Source organism: Mollisia scopiformis (assembly GCF_001500285.1).
Source record: "Mollisia scopiformis unplaced genomic scaffold LY89scaffold_20, whole genome shotgun sequence".
Taxonomy (NCBI): Eukaryota; Fungi; Ascomycota; class Leotiomycetes; order Helotiales; family Mollisiaceae; genus Mollisia; species Mollisia scopiformis.
In genome coordinates, this window is record NW_017263600.1 from 687,429 (window position 1) to 710,997 (window position 23,569).

General features: G+C 47.5%; 13 protein-coding genes across 13 annotated transcripts; 6 read left to right on the top strand and 7 right to left on the bottom strand.

Moving 5' to 3' along the window:
- Window positions 1–52: 52 nt before the first annotated feature.
- Window positions 53–597, top strand: LY89DRAFT_756137 (uncharacterized protein; the record flags this gene model as incomplete). Its single annotated transcript, XM_018221364.1, has 4 exons — window positions 53–63; window positions 99–137; window positions 188–323; window positions 376–597. The coding sequence occupies 4 exons, from the start codon at window positions 53–55 to the stop codon at window positions 574–576; spliced, it is 387 nt and encodes a 128-aa protein (XP_018067270.1). The 3' UTR covers window positions 577–597.
- Window positions 598–1,221: 624 nt separating this feature from the next.
- Window positions 1,222–2,477, top strand: LY89DRAFT_721745 (uncharacterized protein). Its single transcript, XM_018218670.1, has 2 exons — window positions 1,222–1,402; window positions 1,450–2,477. Exons 1-2 carry the CDS (start codon window positions 1,256–1,258, stop codon window positions 2,203–2,205), a joined length of 903 nt encoding a protein of 300 aa, XP_018067271.1. The 5' UTR covers window positions 1,222–1,255; the 3' UTR covers window positions 2,206–2,477.
- An 85-nt stretch (window positions 2,478–2,562) lies between these two features.
- Window positions 2,563–4,650, bottom strand: LY89DRAFT_652278 (uncharacterized protein). The gene is made up of 2 exons (XM_018212193.1): window positions 3,531–4,650; window positions 2,563–3,486 (listed from the first exon to the last, which is right to left on the bottom strand). The coding sequence occupies exons 1-2, from the start codon at window positions 4,406–4,408 to the stop codon at window positions 2,727–2,729; spliced, it is 1,638 nt and encodes a 545-aa protein (XP_018067272.1). The 5' UTR covers window positions 4,409–4,650; the 3' UTR covers window positions 2,563–2,726.
- Window positions 4,651–4,780: 130 nt separating this feature from the next.
- LY89DRAFT_687844 (uncharacterized protein) lies at window positions 4,781–6,588 on the top strand. Its single transcript, XM_018215587.1, has 2 exons — window positions 4,781–5,055; window positions 5,105–6,588. Exons 1-2 carry the CDS (start codon window positions 4,959–4,961, stop codon window positions 6,250–6,252), a joined length of 1,245 nt encoding a protein of 414 aa, XP_018067273.1. The 5' UTR covers window positions 4,781–4,958; the 3' UTR covers window positions 6,253–6,588.
- LY89DRAFT_652284 (uncharacterized protein) lies at window positions 6,409–7,389 on the bottom strand (the record flags this gene model as incomplete). Its single annotated transcript, XM_018212194.1, has 2 exons — window positions 6,409–6,851; window positions 6,906–7,389. The coding sequence occupies 2 exons, from the start codon at window positions 7,387–7,389 to the stop codon at window positions 6,409–6,411; spliced, it is 927 nt and encodes a 308-aa protein (XP_018067274.1).
- Window positions 7,390–7,770: 381 nt separating this feature from the next.
- Window positions 7,771–10,012, bottom strand: LY89DRAFT_196973 (uncharacterized protein). The gene is made up of 3 exons (XM_018205755.1): window positions 9,234–10,012; window positions 8,312–9,181; window positions 7,771–8,248 (listed from the first exon to the last, which is right to left on the bottom strand). Exons 1-3 carry the CDS (start codon window positions 9,839–9,841, stop codon window positions 8,152–8,154), a joined length of 1,575 nt encoding a protein of 524 aa, XP_018067275.1. The 5' UTR covers window positions 9,842–10,012; the 3' UTR covers window positions 7,771–8,151.
- Window positions 10,013–10,057: 45 nt separating this feature from the next.
- On the bottom strand, window positions 10,058–10,806 carry LY89DRAFT_687845 (uncharacterized protein). The gene is made up of 3 exons (XM_018215588.1): window positions 10,633–10,806; window positions 10,447–10,579; window positions 10,058–10,390 (listed from the first exon to the last, which is right to left on the bottom strand). The coding sequence occupies exons 1-3, from the start codon at window positions 10,748–10,750 to the stop codon at window positions 10,213–10,215; spliced, it is 429 nt and encodes a 142-aa protein (XP_018067276.1). The 5' UTR covers window positions 10,751–10,806; the 3' UTR covers window positions 10,058–10,212.
- Window positions 10,807–11,098: 292 nt separating this feature from the next.
- Window positions 11,099–12,386, bottom strand: LY89DRAFT_709439 (inosine-uridine preferring nucleoside hydrolase; the record flags this gene model as incomplete). The annotated part of the gene is made up of 4 exons (XM_018217759.1): window positions 11,099–11,292; window positions 11,341–11,626; window positions 11,678–12,153; window positions 12,200–12,386. 4 exons carry the CDS (start codon window positions 12,384–12,386, stop codon window positions 11,111–11,113), a joined length of 1,131 nt encoding a protein of 376 aa, XP_018067277.1. The 3' UTR covers window positions 11,099–11,110.
- Window positions 12,387–13,151: 765 nt separating this feature from the next.
- LY89DRAFT_785476 (uncharacterized protein) lies at window positions 13,152–14,938 on the bottom strand. Its single transcript, XM_018222897.1, has 2 exons — window positions 14,824–14,938; window positions 13,152–14,678 (listed from the first exon to the last, which is right to left on the bottom strand). Exons 1-2 carry the CDS (start codon window positions 14,881–14,883, stop codon window positions 13,425–13,427), a joined length of 1,314 nt encoding a protein of 437 aa, XP_018067278.1. The 5' UTR covers window positions 14,884–14,938; the 3' UTR covers window positions 13,152–13,424.
- Window positions 14,939–15,078: 140 nt separating this feature from the next.
- LY89DRAFT_622984 (MFS general substrate transporter) lies at window positions 15,079–16,940 on the bottom strand. The gene is made up of 3 exons (XM_018210994.1): window positions 16,842–16,940; window positions 16,714–16,781; window positions 15,079–16,668 (listed from the first exon to the last, which is right to left on the bottom strand). The coding sequence occupies exons 1-3, from the start codon at window positions 16,857–16,859 to the stop codon at window positions 15,270–15,272; spliced, it is 1,485 nt and encodes a 494-aa protein (XP_018067279.1). The 5' UTR covers window positions 16,860–16,940; the 3' UTR covers window positions 15,079–15,269.
- Window positions 16,941–17,365: 425 nt separating this feature from the next.
- Window positions 17,366–19,264, top strand: LY89DRAFT_622987 (uncharacterized protein; the record flags this gene model as incomplete). The annotated part of the gene is made up of 4 exons (XM_018210995.1): window positions 17,366–17,736; window positions 17,783–17,810; window positions 17,869–18,354; window positions 18,410–19,264. Coding segments are annotated over exons 1-4 (1,713 nt in total), but the record flags the coding sequence as incomplete, so codon positions are not given.
- A 1,466-nt stretch (window positions 19,265–20,730) lies between these two features.
- LY89DRAFT_197085 (uncharacterized protein) lies at window positions 20,731–21,673 on the top strand. Its single transcript, XM_018205756.1, has 2 exons — window positions 20,731–21,460; window positions 21,547–21,673. The coding sequence occupies exon 1, from the start codon at window positions 20,876–20,878 to the stop codon at window positions 21,323–21,325; it is 450 nt and encodes a 149-aa protein (XP_018067281.1). The 5' UTR covers window positions 20,731–20,875; the 3' UTR covers window positions 21,326–21,460; window positions 21,547–21,673.
- On the top strand, window positions 21,674–22,817 carry LY89DRAFT_197086 (uncharacterized protein). Its single transcript, XM_018205757.1, has one exon. It carries the CDS (start codon window positions 21,935–21,937, stop codon window positions 22,613–22,615), a length of 681 nt encoding a protein of 226 aa, XP_018067282.1. The 5' UTR covers window positions 21,674–21,934; the 3' UTR covers window positions 22,616–22,817.
- The last annotated feature ends 752 nt before the right edge of the window (window positions 22,818–23,569 follow it).

The following is a 23,569-nucleotide window of genomic DNA, read 5'->3' on the forward strand; positions in this document are numbered from 1 at the left end:
AAGAGTTTTAATTTCGAGGTTCTACAGCCTGAACGCACGGACTTTTGTCCCCATGTTCGTTAGGTACTTCCGTGGCGAAAAGCTAACAACTCCGACAGGGATGAACCGGTCGAGGAGTGGGAAGACCCGATATATGAGTAAGTATATGTGATCATTTCCCCAATGCACAACACTGACACAACATCAGACCACCCATGAATTTGGATGTCATCGCTAATCTGAATGTGTGCCACAACTTGGCTGATGCAATGCACAAGATGGGACTAGTGAACTTCGAAGCTGAATGCCCACCTGGAGCACTCGATATGGGCAGCACAGATCAAGTAAATGCATTAGCTCATCATAGATATTGTACCTCAAACTAATGGAACGCAGGGCAAGGTTACCTACAGATGTCCTGGCATCCACGCAGGGTACTTTATTACCGATTCGGTGATCTCGAACCACACCAAAAAATTCACCAGTGTGGCCGACAGTCCAGAGGCCGAGACAAAGACCCTACAGTGTGCTGCTGGAATGGGCATGGTGGCTTCAGCCTTATTCTTGGATAAGGATTTTGCGAGAAGAGTTCATTAAGAGTGGCAAGAGGAATTGTGGAGACGTGATGCTCAGAAGGATCAGATCCAGCCTCGTGGGATGCCATTCAGGCAACGAGTGATCAGCCCAACTTGTGGTCTTTGATGATACGGACGGACATCGAGACCGAGCATTCGACTCTGAGTGCTCGTGAGCTTCTTTTGTATCCAGTCATGATATTCTCGCTTCAACAGCTTGAATTTCACCATAAAAGTATTGATGCAGATCTCTACCATCATTGATGATGGGATGTTGTGAATAAATGCATTTATCACTTGATAAAAATTCCAGTGTCTCAAGCTTGTGCTTCTCCCGTTGATTGTGAAAGTAGATCTTAGCGAGGAGCGAAAAGGGTGGCGATTCGCTAAAATGCTCGGTGTATCAAAAAAGCTGAAGTGTGCAGAATACATACAGATATAGGTCTAAACAGTAAACAGCAGAAGATTCAGAAATGAGAAGCAACAGCTAGTTGGACGTATTCGTAGGGAAAGCAAGTGCCTAACTCCGGAAGCTAGAATACTGCCGGCATAAGGGAGGATCCGCTAAAGCGGGACCGTCTCAGTAGGTCACTTCACTAGAACCGCCTATGACGAACATCAATTGAGGCTTCTCAGTTTATTTCCAGGTTTGTAGTCTTCCGAACATCCCACTGTTCTGTTTCAGAAGTTATCCAAAAGCCATGTCTTCAGACACAGACATCAGATCCAAAAATCAACCTTTCTACCTCTCACTCTCCCAACACCCTCCTACCCCGGCCTTCCGCGACCTTCTCGAAAACTACAGCAAGATCCTACCAAAAGATGTAGAAACCCATCTCGAAGCCATCGTAAGAAACTCTTCCACACATCACATCCTCATCCATTAACAGCGCAGCGAGACTCAGCTTGGACCCATCACCCTTACCCATCCATTGGTCTCTTCATTTTTACCGACCTCGGGCTATCCGGCGACGACCTCCCCAACACCCCGCAGGAGATAACCAGTACCTACAGCACTATTCTTCAGATCCTCAAAGACGGCGGTAAATTCCTCGATACAGGTTGTATGTTCGCGCAAGATATCCGGAAACTGGTGCATGACGGTGCGCCTTCTACCGGCGTCTACGGCACAGATCTCCATGGCGAGTATTTCGACTTCGGTTATGAATTATTCCGAGACAAGAACATTCTTCTGAGGGATCATTTCATAGCTGCTGATATTCTGGACGAGAATGCTGCTGGATTAAAGGAATTGGAGGGGAGGATCGATGTGTTGAATGCTGTGCATCTAATCCATGTTTTCTCTCTCGAAGATCAAAAGCTGCTACTGAAACGATTCATAGCATTGCTTAAGCCCGAGAGAGGCGTTATGGTTACCGGTCGTCTGACCGGGAATCTGAATGCGGGGTATCATGAGCTGGCGAATGCGAAAGCGACTGTGAAAGGAGGGAGAGCGGAGATTTTTGAACATAATGTGGAGAGTTTCAAGAAGCTTTGGGGGGAAGTGGGGGAGGAGACCGGGACGAGATGGGACTGTAAGGCGTGGTTTTGGAGGTTTGGAATTCATACTGGAGGGGAGGACAAGCCTGCCAATTGGCATAGGAAGAAGGAGCATGGGTTTATTAGTTTTGTTGTTACAAGGACGGAGTAGATGCACGAGGAAGACTAAGCCTCATTTATTAAGCTCTTACTCGTCTGTGTCTCTTATTCTGTACCACAATCACCGCTTCCCGCATGTTTTTCCTGGACCACAGCATGCTCTCTCAGTTTGTAACTGGCAAAATTTATGCGATATTTGTATGGCAACCAACCAAGAATTGTTCTTCAACGACTGAGCCTCAGTGTTTGTGGCAGGGAATTACTGTCCCTTTGAGAGTACCAGACTATAGGGACCCCGAGGAATACGATGTTATTGAGGACAGGTCCCACTAAGGATTGATTTAGAAAGAAATCTTAAGCGGGCATTTAGTATCAAGGATGTTTGAGGCAAAGCAATGATTTAGAGAATCTCTGGGAATATTGTGAACACAAAATGCGTGTTTTGGAAATCCCTGCATTGAGTGCTCGATAAGTTCGAGACTCGTGGTATTTGACAAAGACATTAACATGCTATCCGCCGCATATTGCGCATGCAAAAACCCGCTGTCATAGTATTTCCGACAGAGCATTCCTTCACCTCATCTCTATCGCTGGAAAGAATCTAGGTCCTGCAAAGCCCTTTGCTACCACACTCTGAATGTCGATGTTGCTGGATGCACTGTGGTGAGGACTCCACATCTTCAGAAGAATAAATCTCCCAGTTACTGGTGGGTCGAATCGCACTGTACACTTGCTTTTATCTCTCTCAATGAAGAACTTTGCGTGAGGTGCCATGAGTTCTCCACCAACAGCTCTGACAGCTTCTTGTGTAGCAATTTGGGATGCCTCCTCCGCTTCAGCTAGTGTGATATTGCTCGCTGTTTCTCGTCGTCTCAACCGTGGTGATCGTCCCATATTGAGTATGTAATCTTCATGCCATGCACTGGTTTGCTCAGGAGTAGGTTCCTCGTCACTACTATCCGAGTCCTCAAATCGCAAACCCATGACTCTATGTAATCGAGATCGAGAAGGATGAGTTGGTCCATCTCCTTCGGAATCGCTGCATTCTGTCGTGACCTGGAATGCAGGAGCATTTTCTGTAAACTCAGGTGGAATCTGAGCAGTACGATAGTCGCATTCCTCATCTTCCAGACCAATGTTGTATAATCGTCGCGCACGAGCTTGTGCTGTTGTCATAGTACCGTCATCGTTATGTCTGATTGACATGATCGGAGGAAGATCTCGAGATCCTGATCGTCGGGGTCGCGGTGGTGAATATTGAATTTGGTATTGGGCAGTTCGAGTCAATAGATCATCAGATGACATTGAAATGAACACCATTCCTTCTTGGACGCTACATCTGTTAGCTTAATCCTCAATCCAGGTTGTCCAACTTACGGAGCAGTATATCCAGAATGTGGAGCCTTGATAACCAACTCTTTCAGAGAAAACACCGTAGCTCCTTGATGTCGTAGAACCAGATTACATCGATTGCTTTTCGTGCAATATACCGTCGAATCATTTCTCAAGACATTCTCAGCAGAATAGTGACCAGCTTGTTCCTGAAATATTCCTCCATCACAACTAACAATTTCCATGGTGAGCTTTCCAGGCTCGACTTGACCATATCGTCCATAGCTGAAGCCCTTGAACCCCGAGTCCAACCTGTCGGAATCGATCTTCCTGCGCTTCACTCTGCGCTCTGATTCGGTGCCGTATTCTGGTTCAAGAGTTGGTGACGATATGTTTGGTACCGGATCATCCAAAAGAGCTCGAAGGTTGGAGCTAGCCTGCTCGAGCTGCCGACCCGCATGTTGAAGATCCGCAAGGCCGTTGCTCGAAGCATTCTCTCCCATTATCGCCCGATGTCTCTCCATGTATCTATCACTCACTGACATACGAGGTCTGCCTCTCCTAGCACTCATACCAGCGAGTCTCGACGCAGCTCTCTCGCGAGGAGTTGGTTCTGCGGCTGTAGGTTGTGATGGCAAGACGAACAAAGGCGAGGCTTCATGGCCTTCTCTTCGAAGCCACCTTTGTCGTCTCTCGGAATCTGGATCGGACGACATGGTACTCGAATTTGAAGTTTGACCAGGTGGATGTCCTCTCCTTCGATGAAATCTCTCTATTGCTCTGTATAATTCCCCTGAAGGACTGATATCATCGGAGGACTGCGTAGTATTGTTGAGGATCTCTCGCACGATTCGGTCTGCCGTCTCGCGGTAGGATTCGGAGGCAGGAGGGTCATCAAAGTTACCAGATTGTCGTGAATCCATGAGTATATTGCGTCGTTGTGGACAGGCTGATCGTAATCAAGGCTTACACACCATTAATGACAGCGGCCTCGGCATAGAAGTTTAGCAGCGAAGCCAGGGGCTGCTTGTCTGTAGGTCGAGGACGGGTTCGAGATGAGACAGCAAACAACAGCTATTGTAAGTATGCGGTAGTAAGATGTGCAGTCGATGTTGAAATGTGTATGTACGGCGACAGATTCTCTTTCAAAGAATTGATGTCGTCGTTTGGATCGGGACGAATGACTTGATGTTTCTCGCCTAAACCCTCTTTGTGGGGTGCTGGAATGAAGCCTATCAGAATGCGATAAAGAAATGCGGCTCACCGCGGCCGATGATCTTTCTGCCCTCGTTTGTTCCAACTTGTTTTCACATTTAACTTCTCGAACTTTCATTCCCAAACATTCACTTGTTCAAGGGTCTTTGACTTTTCAGAGCTTGATATGACATCGAAGCTCACCAAAGGAAGTTTTTTTGCAAGTCTAAAGTCCAAGGCAACATCCTGAGCAGCTCGATCGAGGCGCAACTCGTCAACATGGACCAAATCACAGATGCCTCAATGATGCCTCCCCCAGATCAACTTCCAATTACCACGGACGCGCCGATTCCGGCCCCAGAAGGCATCAGTGCTGGTACGATCTGCGAGTCCTTTAACTTCAAGAACCAGCTAACTATTGCTAGATGAAATTGCGCTCTACGACCGCCAAATTCGACTATGGGGAGTTCAAGCTCAAGAGAAGATCCGCAATGCCAATATCCTCCTCATAACCATGAAAGCCCTTGCAAACGAAATCGCCAAGAACCTCGTCCTTGCAGGTATCAACTCCATCACAATCGTTGATCACGAACTGGTTACAAAAAACGATTTGGGCGCCGAGTTCTTCATTACAGAAGCAGATGTTGGTACAAACAGAGCAGAAGCGGCTGCCCCGCAGATCAGAAAGCTGAACCCGAGAGTCAATGTGATTGTGGACCCAACCGATATCAAGAGCAAGGGACCGGATTTCTTTGGAGCGTTTGATGTTGTGATTGCGACAGATCTTCAGCCCGACTCACTGAACATCATCAACACAGCTACGAGAATCAACCACCGACCATTCTATGCTGCTGGCGTTCATGGTTTCTATGGCTTCATATTCTCGGATCTGATTCAGCACGATTATGTCGTGGAGCGAGACACAAGCAATAGGGCTACAACCATTGGACCAGAGACTCGAACTCGAAGTGTGATTGACGTGAAGGAAAAGAAAGAAAATGGCAAGAATGTTGAGTTGGTCACAAAGCGCGAGCTCTATTCTACCTGGTTCTTAGCGAGCGATGCTGCGACCCTGCCGACCGAGTTCCTGAAGAGCAGACGACGACTGAAGGCTGTCACACCTATTTTGTCATGTCTTCGTGCTCTGTGGGAATATATCCAGATCCATGGACGGATGCCAAACAACGCGACGGACGACTTCATAGACTATACCAAAATCGTCCAAGAGAAACACAAGCTCTTGGGATTGCCTATCGAAACGATGAAGTCCGAGGTTCTGAGAAGCTTCCTGGGGAATTTGGGCTCTTCAATTGCTCCAGTAACTGCTGTCCTCGGTGGTCAATTAGCACAAGACGTCATCAATGTTCTTGGTGCTCGTCAACAACCGATCCAGAATATGGTAATCTTTGATGGAGATGCCATGGAAGCGCCAATGTATGCCATACATCCTGAAGGTCCATTGGGAGAGGCATTGCTACCGCTCTCAACTGGAGCTCAGCCAGTAATGATTGATGGTATCTTGCCAGCGAATGGAGCCATGAATGGCTTTCTGCCTGATATGATCCAAACATAGAGCTAAATGGCAGCTTGTGCTATGGTGGATGGTTGCAGATGGTAGGAGCCCAAAAATGGAGTTTAATAGCCGGATATGGCTTGGTGTAAACCGACATTGGCGTTCATGGATAGGAGTTCAGACGGTTGCCAGACCTTAGCCGTGATAATGCATCCTTCAATCACCACATTCATCGGTGACCTCGCTCTCGTGATCCTCATCTGATCTATCCTCGATGCCCTCCCATTCTTCCGAATCTTCCAACTCTTCATCCTCATCACTGCTCTCTTCCCTATGCCGCTTTCCATTCCCCACCACAGCACCCTCTCCCTTCCTCACAAAAACATAACTCCTAGCCGGTCTCTCCTCTCCCTTCCACCCCCCACCAACCTCTCCATTCTTCCCCTTCACCACACCCAAAGTCCTCGCATGTCTATACCCCGGATATGCCTTCGCCTGAAACTTAAAGCTCTCCTTAACCTCCAACCCCGAATGCCGTCCCAAATCCCTAATATTCCACAGCGTATACGGCTCTCCCTCGAACAACGTAACCACAATCGAGCTCCCTAGCTTCGGCGACAACGAAGGAATAGCATGTTTGAAGAATTCTACCAATAAAGCTATCACCCATCAGTATTCTAAAACCCAATCCCGGAGAAAAGAGGAAGATATACCTTGATTATACCTAACCTGCCGATTAACATCCGTACTCTTGCCTCCCACATGCGGAAAATTGAAGAAAATCCTATCCATAGCACCCTCTCCCCTCTTCCCACCAACAGTAAAAGCTTTCATCTTCATAGCATCCACCCCATATTTCACCACTGCGCCTCCATCCTCGATAACATCTATATTCTCCACCACATGCGGGTATTTCTCTTCCAATTCGTTCCGCGAGCTTTCGTACACAGTCGCGGTTACGTTCGTGCAAGCATGGTGTCCGATGAGGGAGCGTGCGAAGGAGAGGTCGCCTTCGCCGATCAGGAGGATGTGCTCGGTGGGGTGGAAGGGAATTGTGGGTTCTTTGTGTCGGGCCTGGGTATGCGCCCTTGGTTTTGACGCGGCTTTGGAGATGGAGGATTGGCGGGAGAGAGGCTTGGGTTGTTTGCGATTGCTTTTCGGAGCAGAGGTCAGGCGTTGGCGTTTGTTGCGTCCCATTGTGTCGAGTCTCCTTGTGGAGGCACGTCGCGAAAAGATGTGGGTGAAAAGTTCTGGACTCGGCCGAGGTTGCGACGAACTTTTTGAGCTTGAGTTCAGAACACTTTTAACCTCACGGTATAATTTGTTTCGGAATCACGATCTGAAAGGTCAAGTGAGCTTTTGTTTGTGCATTTTTAAAAAAGAGTTCAATTTGCATTTCGTGCCATTTACATGATCTATTTGCGCCCATCTTTGCAGGATATCCTCCTTGCGTTGGTATTATGATTATCAGTGGCTACACCACGTTACTACTTGAATTCAGTCTCTTTTCAGTGAAATCCTCTTCATATACCGTATCATCCTACACACAGAAACATAATCATTCTGTCCAACATATCCTCTAATCGTCCAGGTTCATCACCAACGATACCAAGCCTAAACGAACGGCGAACGGAAAGCAGCAAAAGACAACAACAAGGACAAGAGCTACTTCTGGAAAGAAAGGGATTGAGAGGCCAATTATCAGGAGCCACTTGAAGAAGGGTTTGAACCAAAGCGATGTTAGATTCGCGACTGGAAGAATAGTGGTGCTCGGCAATGAAGAAGTAAGCATAAATCGATCACTCAGTTGCATCGAAAACACCCCTGACAAGAACCAATGCCAGAGTATGCTCGTCGGAGTGTTTAATATCGACTGCTTCATCTTCATTAAAACAAAGGTCTCGCAAATGGTTTCGATGAGCTGGACAACGTTGATGACACAAAAGGCCTGTCAATGTGTCAGTGTTGATGGTCCTCAATCCTGTGAAAAGGATACTTCATCGGCCGTCTGGGAATATTAGTATCTGGACTTACATTGAGAAGCCAACGTTGATCACTATTCAATTTGTTAGCCTCAGAGTTCAGTGCATGGAGGGAGGTCAAGTTGCCCAAAACTAACCTTTTCCCACTTGGTTCTCGCTGGGCAGCGGCGGAAAATGCCATGACAAAGAGCTGAATCACAAAAGCTGTAAAGGCCAAGATAGCTCCGCCGAAGAATACTCCCGTTTGGGTCTCGGACGACATGCTCACCATCTCCTCGAACTTCTCCAAGTCTGCGCTCTTTCGCAGGGTCCACCCACAGAAGAGAGCGGCAAACGTCATGCAGCCCACAGTGACCATAAGGCATACGGTGGCGACTCTGAGGACCAAAGGACTGTAGAGCAGTCTGCACTTCTGTGGAACATCCTGGCTGAAACACGATTTGACGAAGACGTTCTGGTCTTTGACGGGGAAATTCTTGGGGGCATATGCATCGAAAAGACCGCTTGCCTTACTGGGAACATATTTCCATTCGGGCTCGGTTGAGTTGTGAGTGGACAAGAAGCTTTCGGGACACAGAGAGACTAGTTTTTGTGCTGTTTGGTGCCGTGGACCTGCCTGGCCGGAAAGGACTGTGAGTTCCAAAGCCGAGTTATTAGCAGTGGAAGGAGAGGTGTAATTCGATATCAGGACGACATTTGAGAATGATTCGTAAGTTCCGTCTTTGTATCTGTTCTGACAACTTGAGAAGGTCAAGTTCTCCCATTCGGCATGACTGTGGTTCGAAACTAAAGCTGTTCGTAGCTGCATGATGGAATCCGTCAGACTGTTCAGTCCTGGGGGCATCATATTGTAGTCATTCCGAAGAGGATTAACATGGCCACTTGTTGGATGCAACGGCAATATGGATAAGTCAAATGGTGTGCTGTTCTGATGCAGGAAGGAGTCCGAGACAAGCACTTCGTAAGAATCATACGCTGAGGTGCTTCGGAATATCAAGCTGTTGTAACTATGCTGACCTTAGTACCCCAGTCCATGACACAGCGACGTTCATTACTTACAGGAGATGCGTAGGTATGGTCATTAATAGAGGAACAATCTGGAGAATATACAAAGGTATAGCAAGAACTAGCATACCGGAATCTGCAAGCCTTGCAGCATCGATTGCCATGCTAGCCCTTGCACTTCCGAGGGCAGTAGCTAGGAATGTGGCGAGAATATTCGTAGGAAGTTGGACAGCGAAAGCCATGTAGGCGGCTCCATGCGAGCCACAATCCATGCTCTCCTTCAACACGCCGATTCCATAGTCGCCCTGAGGCCATCTGTGAAGTAAATCCAGGTGTAATTTTAGCAGGCCGGCGCAAATTCCCCAGAGAGCAAGCAACTTGAACGAAGGCATTGGGATATAAAACAAAGCTGTACTGAAAGCCCTTCCCATTCGGGTGAAGATAGATGGCTGAGTATCATCCTTAGTCAAATTTGCATTCTCGTCATCCCTAAGTGGTGTAGTTTCGTCGTCGTTCAATGGTACAGTCTGGCCATCTGTATAGGGAGCTTCCTCGTCGTCTCTGAAGGAGACTTGGACGGAAGCCTTGTCGTCCTTCGATTGTTCTGCACCATCATCTCCTGCCTCCCCAAATGTTTGGAGTTGGTAGGTAGATTCTGACATCGTAATATCCGAGAAACAATATTTGAGGCTCAACAAGTGCTTGGTTATATTGGGTTAGAAAAAGCGATCTGAAATGCAAAGCTTTAACGAAGCTGCTTATCAGACCTTGGAGCAGAGTCATTGCGACGAGGAAATAAACTAATGTTGCAAGGTAAACGGTATCTTACGTGGCAGCTGAGCAGTTGTGCAACACGGGAGCAAAAAGGCTTAAATACAGTCAAATCGCATTGAAGAGGCGCTTGTGGCGTCCTCTCCTCATATACAGTTTGCAGCCTCAAAATGCAGACGCCCTCTGTGGCTTAACAGTGGGCATTTTGTTCCACTGTGTCCATAGCCAATAGCCTTCAGCTCCACAATCGCGAAAAAAAGCCTCATTCCATTTTCTCGCCCAAGCTTTTCGTCTTGTACTGCACTGCACCATCAAGAGGTAACTCCCATTTTTGCCTGTTCAATGAAAATGACTCCCACTCGGGTGTAGGTATCTGAGGGAATATGCCGGTCTTCAAGACAGTTTTGCCTTCATACAACGGCGTGACAGATTTGATCGGACTATATCAAGTCAATAACCAAGAAGGAGAAGAATGGAGCTAAGCGCAGCAACTCACTTTCCACATGTAGAGCAGAAATATCTCGCAAGTGGCGTTCCACTCAAAGTTTTCGTATCAATGAATTTCTTCAAATTCTCCTCGCCAACGATCTCAATCTTCTCGTTCTCAATGGTGAGATTGGTGGCCATAGCTAAATCACTGATTAATTAGTTACCTTTGTAGTTTAGTAGAGATAAGACTTACCACAGCCAGCAGTCTTTTTGCAGTTAGTACAGCGACAAATATGTCCTCTCCTCCTCGAAAACAGTTCGTCATCCTTTACCCGAACAGTGATCGCGCCACAAAGACATGTGCCCTCCATCTTCGCTAATGATTATCAGGATACTAATTTCAAGGATGATACTGGTCAATGCAATAGAAACGGTACCTTGATGGATATTTGCAGATGAGATTGAGAAAGGAAAATTAAAGGGGGGTAAATGCGGGGTAAGCTCGCTTAAGATGATGATGATGAAAGGGGCGATTTCTCATATTTCTCAGATGTTATTACCGAAAAGCTTCGGGAACTAGGAATGTATTGATTGGATTTAAATACGGGAGCTATCTTTGGCTTGAGACGGCTCAGACTAACATCACACTAGTACCATCTTCGAGGCGGATGAGACGGCCAAGAATTATGTTGTATTTCATTACATCTATGTGTCTATAACCATCTCGATATCTAGAAGTCAGAACAGCTCTTGGGGTACTGAACAGCATGCTTGATCATTGACTTGAACTTCGCCGTATCAATTGTGTTAACATAAGTGACGTTCCTGATGTTTGGCGGCATCAATGCACTCTGGTAGACGTGAATATTGCCATAAGAAGGGCTTGCATAAGCAACGTCAACATCAAGGTAAACTTCTCTCCATCAGCTTCAATGTTTCATCAAAAATCCGGACGACTTACCAGTGGTAGCATTGGTGACAATACTAGGATCAATCAAAATAGCCATAGCAGTTTCATCCCAGAAAGGAAAGATGGTGCCATAATACTCGTACATCAGCTTCGAATACGGGTTCTTCACCTCGTATATCTCATCGAGGAACTCTTGACTTGAGATGACTTGATTTGCGACATTTCCAGCAATGATGATATTCGGGAAAGCAGCCGTCAGTGCGATCTTGGATGCTTCAGGATCGATCATGAGATTGATGTCCGAATTGATGTCAGCTTGATTGGTAGTCCCGGTTGCCTAAGATCTCATATTAGCGTTCGTGTAGATGAATATTGCTTCCCAACTTACCTGATACATATTAACATCAACATAACCTCCCATAATGACCAACTCCTTGGCCAAGCTGGCAAACTCCTCATCCAATCTCACCGCCAATGCAACATTGGTCATAGCGCCTGCAGCATAAATACTGACTTGACCAGGATACTTGCGAACCTGCTCAACCATAAACTGAGCTGCAGTTTTGCCAGTCACTGCAGTGGTGTTGGGAAATCCTTCCACGAATGCGGATGCGGCGATCCGATTGGCATTGGTACCGTCGGCAGTTGGATCAGATCCCAAAGCTTCAGCAGTGGCATTGTAAGGTGCGAAAACACCCTGCCATGGAAGGACGCCGTGGACAGCTTCCCATGCTTGGAAACGTTCATAGGTGTTGATCAGAGGATACGTTGAGCCGTAGTAAACCGGAATACAGCTCAAGTTACCGGCCTCTAGAGTCGCGAGAGCATGGTAGGCGCACTGTTTTTGCCACGAATTGGAAGTAGCTAACAGACATCAGCATATATCTTGAGGCAAGAAAGAAAAACAAACACGAAGTGAGAGCCAAGACTTCGATCCCAGCATCTACTGCGAGCAAGAATGGGATAAACCCCGCCGAAGACCAATCATTATCCAAAATTGCATATTTTTTCTCGTTCGTATTCCTTTTCGAAAACGGAGAGGCATAGATAGAAGCAGCGAGGGACGAGACGACGAGAAGGGGCTTGAGGAACTGCATCTTGAAGGAGAGGGACGAGCGACAGCTTCAACAAACACCGTAGAGATTGACCTACATTTTATATGCTCCTAACGGCCCTGCTTCTGGTCAAAGCGTATCTTTAGAAAGACTCTTTACTCAACCAAATTGTCATTATTCAAGCCTGACATCGTCTAGATCTCTCATCCCGGTAAGCTTAACGGTGATCTTGGTACCCAGGAAGTCGGCGATGAACGTATGTCTTATCGCATATACGACAAAAAAGGGTTAACGCCACGGGCAATATCCCGTTTGGCGGATTTTGGAAAATATGTCTTGATCTCCGTTGTGGATTTTCAGAAGCTAGAGCAATATGAGTGGATCTTGGTAAACAAAGCTCTTCTCGGCGCTCGCCAAGAGTGGGGTGGTGGGGTATATCTTGAACATTGGGATGAGAGAAGGATAGAAAAGAAGGGCAAAATAAATTACAAAATTGACTGCGCTTCGAGGTTTGAACTTTCGTGACTCTTGGTTTTCATTATTCTTTCGTCTTGAAAAGCGGGTGGTTCTGTAAGCGCAAGAACATTCAAAATAAGCCCATGCCAAGATACTGGAACATATATTCAGGAAGACGGGGAATAAGATAATCAAAATAAGACATTCCAGATGCTGTCACAATTTATTAATTGCCGATTCCAAGATAGCTGCATCAACTAGAACTTTGAAGTGACCATGAAAAGGTAGAATATCAGTCACGTGCATTGTTGCTTTTGCTCCACCTGGGCAGTTGCGCCGGAGCATTGTCTCGTTGCTTACATGACGTGCCACTAAGTCTCGACGAACTCAGATGAACTAAAGACTATTGCAATGAAATACCATCCGAGTCGAGCTCGGATATCAGCCCTACAATGGAGATTCTGACAGCCGATTTCTTCACGTCAAGCAGAGTCTAAGGTCTTGCTTGATGGAGCCCATTTAGGAACGACAAGCAAGAGTAGGATAATGCTACTATATAGCAAAGTTCGTTGGATTGAAATCTAGGAGCATGAATTGTATCGAGCGACCATCTTATGACTCATGTCAATACCAATATTGATAGTACCACTCCTCGAGTACGGCATTTTCATCATCAAATGGTGCCCAGTAATTTGCTGTCTTGTGTGGAAGCCTATCTTGTGGTCGCGGTCCTTCTTCATCTTCCAACCTTTCCGCATCTTGAAGCTTCTGTTCTAAAAAATACCGACGCCCAAGTATGGCCCTTGCTTGATTTTTTGTGACGATATACGCATGTTTTATTGTTGGTATTTTCCAGGTTTTCGAGCCACTATCTCTGCCCCCTTGAAGCAGTTCTTCCAGTTCGGCGTTTTTAGAAGTCAAGAATCCTTCACTGCTTCCTGAATTTTGTTTTCGCCAGGCGCGTAGCATCGATGCGTAGTGACCCCACATCCCACCTCGCATATCCCCTAGAACATCATCTTCGATGAAGTCTATGTTCTCACACTCAAGATAGCCCCAAAGATCTGCTTCAGTCTCTTGGTGCCCCCAATCATCTAGGCGCAAACGTTTTTTATCTTTATCCAACTCATAACTGACAACTACATGACATGTAACCCAGAGCAGTTCTTTGAGGTTCCCAAAGAGAAACATAGCCTCCAGAAAGTCATCTATGTTTGGTTCCCAGGCTTCCTCCAAAGCCGCTTTCTCAACCCGACCGAGATCTGTCGATGAGATTTGGTGAAGGTTCCAAGGACCATTGACAAAGTACTCGTCATCTATGCCATTCTCCCACCTAGCGCTCGTGAGATAGAGTACATCATGCTTGAAGTTGAACCAGATTTGTGGCTCGGAATTCTTGGCTGCAAATGCCAGTTGATAACCACATAATTCCATAGCATGGCGAGATTCTCGACAGGTATGGAGCAGAGCGGGGATAGGACATTGACTCCACAAACGACTGCTGCGAGTTGCGAGGAATATAGCTTCCTTGACACCTGCTTCTAGAAGAAAGAGAGGCGGCAAACTTGGTTGAACTCTATTGGTACGGAATCCATGGTCTTCAAGTTGCGTCTGAGCCCTCATAAATCTCCAGGAGTACGGAGACATGTTGTTCCAGATGTGTCGAAAGCGTTGGTGCAATTGCTCATATTCGCAACCCAAGATCTCGGAAAGAATGATAGCACATGACTTGGGAGGATCGTGAAAGGCACTCTTGCCCAACGCCGCTAATCTCTTCTCTGCAACCTGGATGACATCGTCATAATTGGCATCCTCAAATTCTTCAGTGATTTGCTCCTCGATTCTCACGAGGCGGGGTTGAGGCAGAGCTGCGACCCACTAGTATCAGTTAGTATGAGATTTTTAAGATAAGTCACGTCAGTAACCAAGCCCTTTAAGAACAACCCTCTGACGAGTCGACAGACATGTGGCAAGAGTTCGGTTCTTTAGGAAATGGCAGATGCAGAGTGGGGTATTTCCATACTATTTCGTTGCGAAGCTCACCCGGGAGTTTCGGGAAGAGTTCAAACTTTGTCGCAGCCATTAAGTATTCGTCTCCAGCGGGAGTTGTATTGGAACAAGTGGAAAAGGAAATGGAGATCCACGACGTGTAGTCGGTGAGCGTCAGTTGCCTAGAATCCCCTGCACCGCACAGACATATTACCCCACGTGATACTCTTCAAGCTTCCCACAATCGACATGCTTGGAAGGAGCTTAATAAGAGTATGGCGTTGGATGTGTAAGTCTTTCATTTATTATAGTTCTATCGGGTATAAAAGGTCTCATCGAAAAGTAAGTGAAATCATATGTCCCACGTGATAAGATCACCACAAGCCTCCCGAGGTCATCTTAAAGATCTATAGGAGTGCGATCATTGATGACGCCGTAACTCTTGTACAATACCCTGTCTTACAGAAAGTGCGGTACCTCTTACGATTTTTCTATTTGTGTTGCCGCTTTCGTAATTTCTCTCTTCTTGATGCTCCTCCACTCCATCGTTATCGCGCTCAAAAGGACCAAGCAAGTACAAGCTGTAGCAATATCAAAAGTCTTCACCACAGCACCGTTGTACGCCCTAACCACAGATTCAAAATGATCTGCAGGAACAATAGATCTCAGATCCGTTGCTCCAGTATCGAGAATCGTCCTTGCATCAAGTCCCGACATCCGGCTCAAATTCTTCACTAGCCGATCAAGAAACACGTTCTGACTAACGGCAATGAACACAATGCTCCCAAGTTGCTGTGCAAAGAACATGATCGCAGTCCCGATAGACACATCCGCTTTGCTGAGAACGGTTTGAGCAAGTAACGGAGCAACTTGCATCGACATTCCCTGACCAAGACCATAAATGACCTGATATACTATCCACTTCTCATGTGATGTATCTGGCGTGAAAGTTGTAACCAATCCAATTCCCACAGGTGCTATAACAGCACTCGCTATCACCACTGGCACATAGTACCCCGATTTCTTGGTAATGAATCCTCCTGCAAAAGCTCCGATTATGAGCGCAACCACAGTAGGTAAGATTCGGAGACCAGATTGAACGGCATTGACTCCTTTCACAGCCTGAAACCAAAGTGGTAAATAGTACGCAAGCACATACACCGAACCCGCTCCGCAGAATTGCAGCCAGGCACCAGATGCAATGCTTCGTTGTTTGATGATCCGAGGTGGGACCGTCCCTTTGTCGCCCGACCAGATCTGGATGCCCATGAAAGCCATCATAAAAACAGCAAATATGACAAGACAGGCAACGACTCGCCCATCGCTCCAATTGTAGGACGTCCCTCCCCATTGTAAGGCTAAGACAAGAGATACAATACTTGGGACGAAACACGTCGTGCCTAGAGGATCTAGCTTTGCCAACTGCTCGCTAAGAGTAGACTTCGTCTTATCCGATCCTGGTGTTTTCAAACAGAAAACAATAACCGGAACAGCAACCGCTCCAACGGGAAGATTAATATAAAAACACCACCTCCACGAAAGATTCGACGTAAGTAAACCTCCCAAAACGGGCCCCAGTATAGAAGCTACCCCCACTGTAGCAGCAAATATCGCAGCATAAATTGGACGCTTATGTAAAGGGACAGTGTGAACAAGGATCATCATGCTCCCCGACACGACTCCACTAGCACCCAATCCAGCGATCGCTCTTCCGATTATGAGAGCCACTGAATTGGGTGCTGAGCCGCAGATGGCAGATCCGATTTCGAAGATGGTAAAGGCGGTTATGAAGACCCATTTTGTGGAGTAGAATTTGTAGATCTTGCCGAACATGAGTTGGAAGGCGCAGTTGGTGATCATGTAGGCTGTTGCGTACCATCTGATGTTTGTTAGTATGTTTGTTTCTATGCGGTGACGTTTTTACCCTATGTCGTTGATGGTGTGGAATTCATTGGTGATTGTTGGGATAGCTGTGGCGATGATGGTTCGGTCCTGAGGAGTTCCTTAGTTACGGTTTCTCGACATGGAAGTGTAAGAGAAGCATTGATCTACCAAGGAGATGAGAAACATAGCCAAGGCCGACGAGGCTAGTGTAAGTGCAAGTGGTAGTCCTTTCGGGAAGATTGTCTCCTCTTCAGCTGTTGTCTTCTGCTCTTCGGTGACCTTGGCGCCGTCTTTGACCTCTTGAGGCAAGGCATGTTGTGTATCTGCTACTTTGTTGATACCGTTGTCTAAGGAGACTCTCGTAGAAGTCATTTTTTACTCAAAACAATGAAAATCAAGCAATGTACTAGGAGTTGTAGGACACTTGAATTCGAAAGCAATTGGAAGAATGACACGAGATAGCCATCTTGACCTGCTGACTACTACCAACCTTATATCGTTCTCAATTTACTCGAATCTCGAATGATCATCTAATAACAAACAACAAATCCAGGAGGCTCGGCGAAAGACGAAAGAAGTGACGAAGAATAAACAAATCTCGGCAAATACAAAAGCCGACCATTCGGCGAGCCCCTATTCTTCGCCTAACAAAGCATTTCCTCACTCCATCCTCCCACATCACGATCTCATCACCAAAACGAACAGCACATAACAACAGTATGTCGGCGAGTTCTGCTCATGGCCCGCGCAATCAGCCTTGCAAGGTTTGTCAGCAGCGAAAGGTCAAATGTGATAGGAAGGATGGTAGTCCATGTATAAATTGCACCAAAATGGGAGTGGACTGCATTTTGGTTGAGTCGTCGAGACGGAAGAAGAATCCGCCCCATTACTCGGAGCTTTTGATTCGGCTGAAGCGGTTTGAAGATGCTTTAAGGGGCTATGGAGCGGATGTTGAGAAGATTGCGAGGGGAGAAGGCGTTTCACGTGATAATCTCGTGATTAGAGGGAAGGAGTTTTCGAAGAGTCCTCAAAGTCCGGGAGAGGTGTCGACATACCTTGAAAAGTATTGGCCTAATACTTGTTTTTCAGTAGCACACTAACAGTTGCAGAACAAATGGTACTGGATTGACCGACCAGGTATGGGACATCCACATTGTGACATCCCAACCACATCCGACTCAACACAATTATCTAGTTTTATGATGGCGAAGAAATCCTCCAGTCTTCGTCAGATATAGAGACTCTCAAAGATCCTATCATGGCGACCTACGATGCCATATTTAATAACGGTGGCGATCGCTTCGCTGTGGAATCTCCCGCTTCAGATGTCGGACTCCTTTCACTCCATCCTTCACCCGTGCAGATCTTCAGACTTTGGCAAATCTTCCTCGATAGAATAAATCCTTTGACGAAGATAATACACGCACCAACTACGCAGCAACGAATCCTCGAAGCGAGTAGTAATTTGGACAATGTCCCCAAAAGCTTGGAGGCACTGATGTTTAGCATTTACTACTTTGCAGCAACTTCATTGACTCCTGAAGAAAGTGAGACTTTATTCGGACAAGATCAAACCTCATTGACGAAGAAGTATTGGCTCGGATTCCAACAGGCTCTTGCAAATGCATCCTTCCTCAAATCGTCCGACATTGTCACTCTTCAAGCATTTGTCCTGTATCTCGTAAGTCAGAACCTAACCTAGAAATAACGAGACTCTTCTGCTAACCTCTACTCAGAACGCATCAATAATGAACATCGATCCAAGAACCCACTACTCCCTCGTAGGCCTCGCAATTCGAATAACTCATCGCATGGGCCTCGACCGCGACGGCTCAACCCACACCCTCCCCCCTTTCCAGACCGAACTCCGCCGCCGTCTCTGGTACCAAATCGTGCTCCTCGATCTCCAAACCGCGCAGATAAGCGGCGGAGGCTCACCCCTCCTTCACCAACCCTGGGACACCAAACTCCCTCTCAACATCAACGACAGCGATCTCTACCCCGAAATGACAACCGCGCCACCCTCAAGCACCGCTGGGGCCACCGAAATGGTATTCTGCCTCATCGGCTACGAAATAGCCTCTTACCTACACACAACCCGGCACCACGAGACTCTCTCCGAGCTGGAATCTCGCCTCAAAAAAACGTACCTCAAACATCTAAACCCCACTCTCAAATTCCACCAGCTAACAATCCAAATGGCCCATTCAACCCTCTCAAAGACCTACATGACGCTGCACCACAACCGGCATTTCCCCAAAACGCCCACGCCCACCCCAGCCCCAACAGCCGCCGAAACCCAAACCTTCTTCACACACCTCCTCACCCAACTCTCGTCCTTCAACAGCATCCTCACGCTCTCCTCTCCCTCCCCTATTCTAGTCGACGCTTTCGCGCAGCCCTCAGCTCAGATAAAACGCTCTCCCTACCACTGGTACGCGCAGAAGAACTTCCCCTTCGCAGCACAGATCTTGCTCCTGCTGTTCCTGCGCACGCCGATGTTTGCGTCTGGAGAGGAGAGGGAGAGAGCGTGGCGGGTGTTGAACGAAGGGTTCTTTTTGAAGAGGATGGGGGGGAGTCGGTTGGGGAGGGATAGTCCGATTAATGTTGCGCTGGCGGGGTTGACGGTTAGGGCGTGGGAGGAGGGGGTTGAGTGGGGAGGGGCGGATGGGATGAGGGAGCCGGGTGTGGTTACGGTTGTGAGGGAGGAGAGGGAGGTGAGGATTAGGAGGAGGAGGGAGGAGACGGTACAGGAGGGTGTTGAAGGGAGGGATGAGGGGAGTGAGTTGGGGTTTGGAGGAGATGTTTATGGATCTGATGATTTTGGGATGGGAGTTGGGCAGTCTGGGCTTGGTGGTACTTCGGCAGGGTTTGGGTTCTGGGGAGACTTGATGCAGGATTTTGAGATGTGAATAGTGTTGTCGATGAATTCAATAGACGAGTATAGAATAGAGAGTCCAGATCGCTTAAGATAGGCGCAATAATGAAATAGAGCTTTAGAGTAATAGTTCCATCATATCTGCAGCACACTTGTGAAGGTACCGAGGATGAATCGGAGTTAGATGAAACTGCAGACTCTTCTCCACAAGGAAATGCTACAAAATGAGACCAACTCAGAAAACAAAGGCTTGTGAAAGTCCGAATCAACTGCAGTCTGTCAGATGAAGAGCTTGTCTGAATTATAGTCCACCCATCCATCGACCAAAGAACATGCGCTTCCCCACCAACACTCGAAATTCGCAAAACGTGGACCACGTTCTCTGTGATACCTGTCATTTTCCAAAGTACGAGCTCCATTGACAGATCTAAAAATTATGTATCCGGGCCGAAGTGAACGATCTTGTACAAGCTGAAATTTGTACGACGCAACTTGAAGTAACAGAAGGAAAGACACGAAGCGCTATACTCTCGAGTTTAGTAACATTCGGAGATTTGCAATGAAACTCTTTGGAAGAGTAAGTTCATGACATTACATCGAACAGAAACCTCGATTGAAGGAGTATGTGGTTGGCAGCGACAATAAGTAAACCAAAAGAACTTTCTCTCAACTAAATGCAGACAATTGAACAAAAAAGTCCCAAGAAATTCGCCTTGCAAACTCCAAACATTTCCAATAAGGAAAACCAACAACTAAACCCCCAATCCCCAAAACGGAACCCCCTCCCTCATCTCTCCCTCATCTCTCCCTCATCTCTCCCTCATCTCCGCCTCACAACCCCTCGCACAACCCCAACCCAAGACCGCGCACCATCCGCCCGATCCGAGCGCCTCTCAAAGCAGTTCAACGCCCGCACATCGCCGAACCTGCACCCGCCACCTTCCCCAGACCCTAATCCCTGGCCCTGGCCCCTTGAGCAACAGTCAGTCAGTCGCATGATCTCCGTGCGTTGGATCTGGGGATTATTTAAATGAGAAGAGAATTTAAAAATTGGGGATGGCGATCGACGGACCGATCTGTGGTTGGCAGTTGCGGGGCTAGCTGGGTTGGCTGTTATAAGTAGTGTTAGTCACGGAAACTAGGTAGGGACTGGGTGCAGAATTTGCGGAGCGGCCAATGAGGTGGGATTAATGGGGTTGGGGAGTTTGGATGATCTTGTTTTTATGGTTGTTCTTTGTTCATTGTTCTTTGGGAGTTTGGTTGTTGTGTCGAGAAGGGTGTAACCTCACAGTAAGTAAATTGAATCTCGTTGGCGCATCGCAGCATGCATATCATCAGTGGCGTCTTCCCGTTCCATCTCATCTCATCTCATCTCATCTCAAAAATCCACATGCGAAAAAAAATAAACCCTCAATACGAAGCCCTCGGCCACGATCAGATGTCAAAACAAAACGCACACAAACCTCGGCCTCCCCTTCCCCTTACCCTGACCCCTGGCCCTAGAATAAAGTTACGTTCCTTCGCGCCACTTCCCCATACGCTGCGACCCCTACTCTGCCCCTGGTCTGCCCCAGACCCCGCTAACCTACCTAACGCTCCCCGGTCCGAAAAGCTGACGTCCAGTCATCGACCTCCGCCACCAGATGCAGCATCTATTGACGAGAGGTCGAGAGGTCGAGAGGTCAGTGAGTCCGAGATGGGAATGTTGGTCCGCTGTTCGTTCGTTACTTGGCTAGGTTTTTGTTCCTGCATTTCGCTGGCTGGTGTCGAATGAGACGTACTGTACTCGAACGCAAATAGCAGATCTAAGCTATTGTCGAATAAGAAGAATTCTACCAGTAAACGGCATCTTCCATCTTCCAGTTCTCGTCGAATGAGAAGCGTCAAACAAGCCAAAGACACTTTCGAGGTAAAGGCCCGTGACACCATGTAATTTACTCGATCGCTCGCTCATAAGCAAAGCATGAGAGAGGACGGCTGACTCCGAGATTGAAGCCTACCTCCCTCCTTCTCCGCACGACGTCAAGCAAGCAAGCAAGCAAACGTCGTAGGGGCGATCGATCCCTCCCATTGGGTCGAGGCACGGAATACAAGGACCAGTTCGGGAATGAATCGGCCTGCCTTCCTTGGTCACGGATCGCGGTGCCACTCACTACTGTACTGTATTGTGCTGCACGCTGCTGCTGTTGGGTTAATTAACTAGTTACGTGCTCATCTCATGCTTGTATATAACTCCCTCCGTTCTCTTCCTGCCTCTCTCTCCTTCTGCTTTCCCTCCATCCATTGAAAAAAAAGTACTGTACCTACCTACTATCGCCTTTTGCCATCACTCGTTTACGGCAATCCCTCTCAATACCCAACTAAAATACCAACCTTCTTCAAGATGAAGTACGCATACTCCGCCCTCGCCCTCATGGCGCTCTCCGGCCTAGCCCAAGCCCAGATCCCAGCCTGTGCCACGACCTGCATCTCCAACGCCGTGACCTCCGCCACGACGTGCTCCGAGACCGATCTCAGCTGCCAATGCAGCGCTTCCAACGAAGCGGCCATCCAGACCGCAGCTACGTCGTGCGTCTTGGCCGCCTGTGGCGCTACGGAGGCTCTTGGTGCGTTCTCCACCTTCCTTCTCCTTAACTCTGAGAAAATATACATATTAACAAGAGAAATAGCCGTCCTCAGCGCCGCGCAAGCAGCGTGCTCGTCCGTCAACGCTGCGGGGACAAGCACCACCGCCTCGTCGTCCAGCACCGCACCATCCTCTTCCTCGTCCGTCGTTGTCGCGACTACTACCTCGACTGCTGAATCGACCGCTGAATCAACCGCTTCGTCGTCCTCCTACGTCGCGTCGTCGACCTCGGCTTCCGTCTCAACAACGGTCGTTAGCAGCAGCGCCTATTCCACCACTGCGATGGCCACTGCTACTTCATCTGCTGTCGTTGCCAGCAACGGGACTTCGACTACGAGCAGTGCGCCCATCCAGGTCACTGGCGCGGCTGGAAACTTGGCTGCTGGAGCTGGGAGCGTGGTTTTGGCTGCTGGACTTGCTGTCCTGGCTGCGTTTTAGGGAATGGGGATGGAGATCATGTAATGAGGGAGGGAGGGATGTAATTGTGTCTTTGTAGCTGCTGCTGTTGCTGGGGCTTGAAAAGGAAAGGTGGGTTTGCATTGTTGTGGTGTATTTATTTTGAGAAAATAATAAATTTTTGGTTTACATTGCCTTCATTACCATCCTATTCTTAACCTGCAAAGATGGTTTGAGCTTCATGACAACTTCTTCCTAGATAGCCCAGACTTCTTCCTGGGATCAGAACAGAGTCTTCTGACAGCTGCTGATCACAAGCCGAAATGAGCAGAAAACATGCATTTGAACATCGGCCCTTTTGCCTATACGGACGAAGTTCCACTTCGGGCTGTCCGGTAACACTTGTACCGAGCCGTGTGTCACTTTCCTGTCCGAGAATAGCTCTTTACATGTGCCAAAGGCTCGTAGTCACGTGGCTTATTTCCTTTTTAGGACCATGGTTCGCGCGATATTCGAGCTTGAAGAAGAGCATAAGTTGAGCGGACGGGCTTCGCCGAATATACGTCTTTGAGAAAGGAAGCTGTGAGTGAAAACTTTGAAGTATTCTATTGTAGGTAATTCGAGTGCAATGTGCACGGGTTGCGCAAATCCCGCAAGTAGCGCATACTGCGCAGATATCGCAAACCATTCTTCCAACTGCTGGCTGTTCTTTGATGACAGCCTTGAAACGTCATATAAAGACAAATCTTTGAAGGTTTCTACAGAGAAATCCTCCAGGATAACTACCTCAAAACAGCAAAGTAGGCTCGCAATGTCGTTCTTGTATCAAAACGCGAAATAAATTCAATATCTGAGCGGAACGGCGAGTTTTTGAGATCGAGAACATGACCGACACTTGGACAGCGATGGTGTGAGATGTGATTGGATGTTCTGTATATGAGATGAGTCTCGATGGTCAAGGAGAATTAAACACTTTCGGGAGAAAATATGTGACCA

Bases quoted from the DNA above. Each gene is read 5' to 3' on its own strand.
- LY89DRAFT_721745 (XM_018218670.1), top strand. From the start codon at position 1,256: ATGTCTTCAGACACAGACATCAGATCCAAAAATCAACCTTTCTACCTC. The intron at 1,403-1,449 runs GTAAGAAACTCT...TTAACAGCGCAG, and splicing joins AAACCCATCTCGAAGCCATC to CGAGACTCAGCTTGGACCCA.
- LY89DRAFT_652278 (XM_018212193.1), bottom strand. From the start codon at position 4,408: ATGGATTCACGACAATCTGGTAACTTTGATGACCCTCCTGCCTCCGAA. The intron at 3,487-3,530 runs GTAAGTTGGACA...TAACAGATGTAG, and splicing joins CATTCTGGATATACTGCTCC to CGTCCAAGAAGGAATGGTGT.
- LY89DRAFT_687844 (XM_018215587.1), top strand. From the start codon at position 4,959: ATGGACCAAATCACAGATGCCTCAATGATGCCTCCCCCAGATCAACTT. The intron at 5,056-5,104 runs GTACGATCTGCG...AACTATTGCTAG, and splicing joins CCCAGAAGGCATCAGTGCTG to ATGAAATTGCGCTCTACGAC.
- LY89DRAFT_196973 (XM_018205755.1), bottom strand. From the start codon at position 9,841: ATGTCAGAATCTACCTACCAACTCCAAACATTTGGGGAGGCAGGAGAT. The intron at 9,182-9,233 runs GTAAGTAATGAA...AGGTCAGCATAG, and splicing joins ACCATACCTACGCATCTCCT to TTACAACAGCTTGATATTCC. The intron at 8,249-8,311 runs GTTAGTTTTGGG...CAAATTGAATAG, and splicing joins CGAGAACCAAGTGGGAAAAG to TGATCAACGTTGGCTTCTCA.
- LY89DRAFT_687845 (XM_018215588.1), bottom strand. From the start codon at position 10,750: ATGGAGGGCACATGTCTTTGTGGCGCGATCACTGTTCGGGTAAAGGAT. The intron at 10,580-10,632 runs GTAAGTCTTATC...TCAGTGATTTAG, and splicing joins CAAAAAGACTGCTGGCTGTG to CTATGGCCACCAATCTCACC. The intron at 10,391-10,446 runs GTGAGTTGCTGC...GACTTGATATAG, and splicing joins TTCTGCTCTACATGTGGAAA to TCCGATCAAATCTGTCACGC.
- LY89DRAFT_785476 (XM_018222897.1), bottom strand. From the start codon at position 14,883: ATGGCTGCGACAAAGTTTGAACTCTTCCCGAAACTCCCGGGTGAGCTT. The intron at 14,679-14,823 runs GTATGGAAATAC...AACTGATACTAG, and splicing joins GTGAGCTTCGCAACGAAATA to TGGGTCGCAGCTCTGCCTCA.
- LY89DRAFT_622984 (XM_018210994.1), bottom strand. The intron at 16,669-16,713 runs GTAAAAACGTCA...AACAAACATCAG, and splicing joins CACACCATCAACGACATAGG to ATGGTACGCAACAGCCTACA.
- LY89DRAFT_197085 (XM_018205756.1), top strand. From the start codon at position 20,876: ATGCATATCATCAGTGGCGTCTTCCCGTTCCATCTCATCTCATCTCAT.
- LY89DRAFT_197086 (XM_018205757.1), top strand. From the start codon at position 21,935: ATGAAGTACGCATACTCCGCCCTCGCCCTCATGGCGCTCTCCGGCCTA.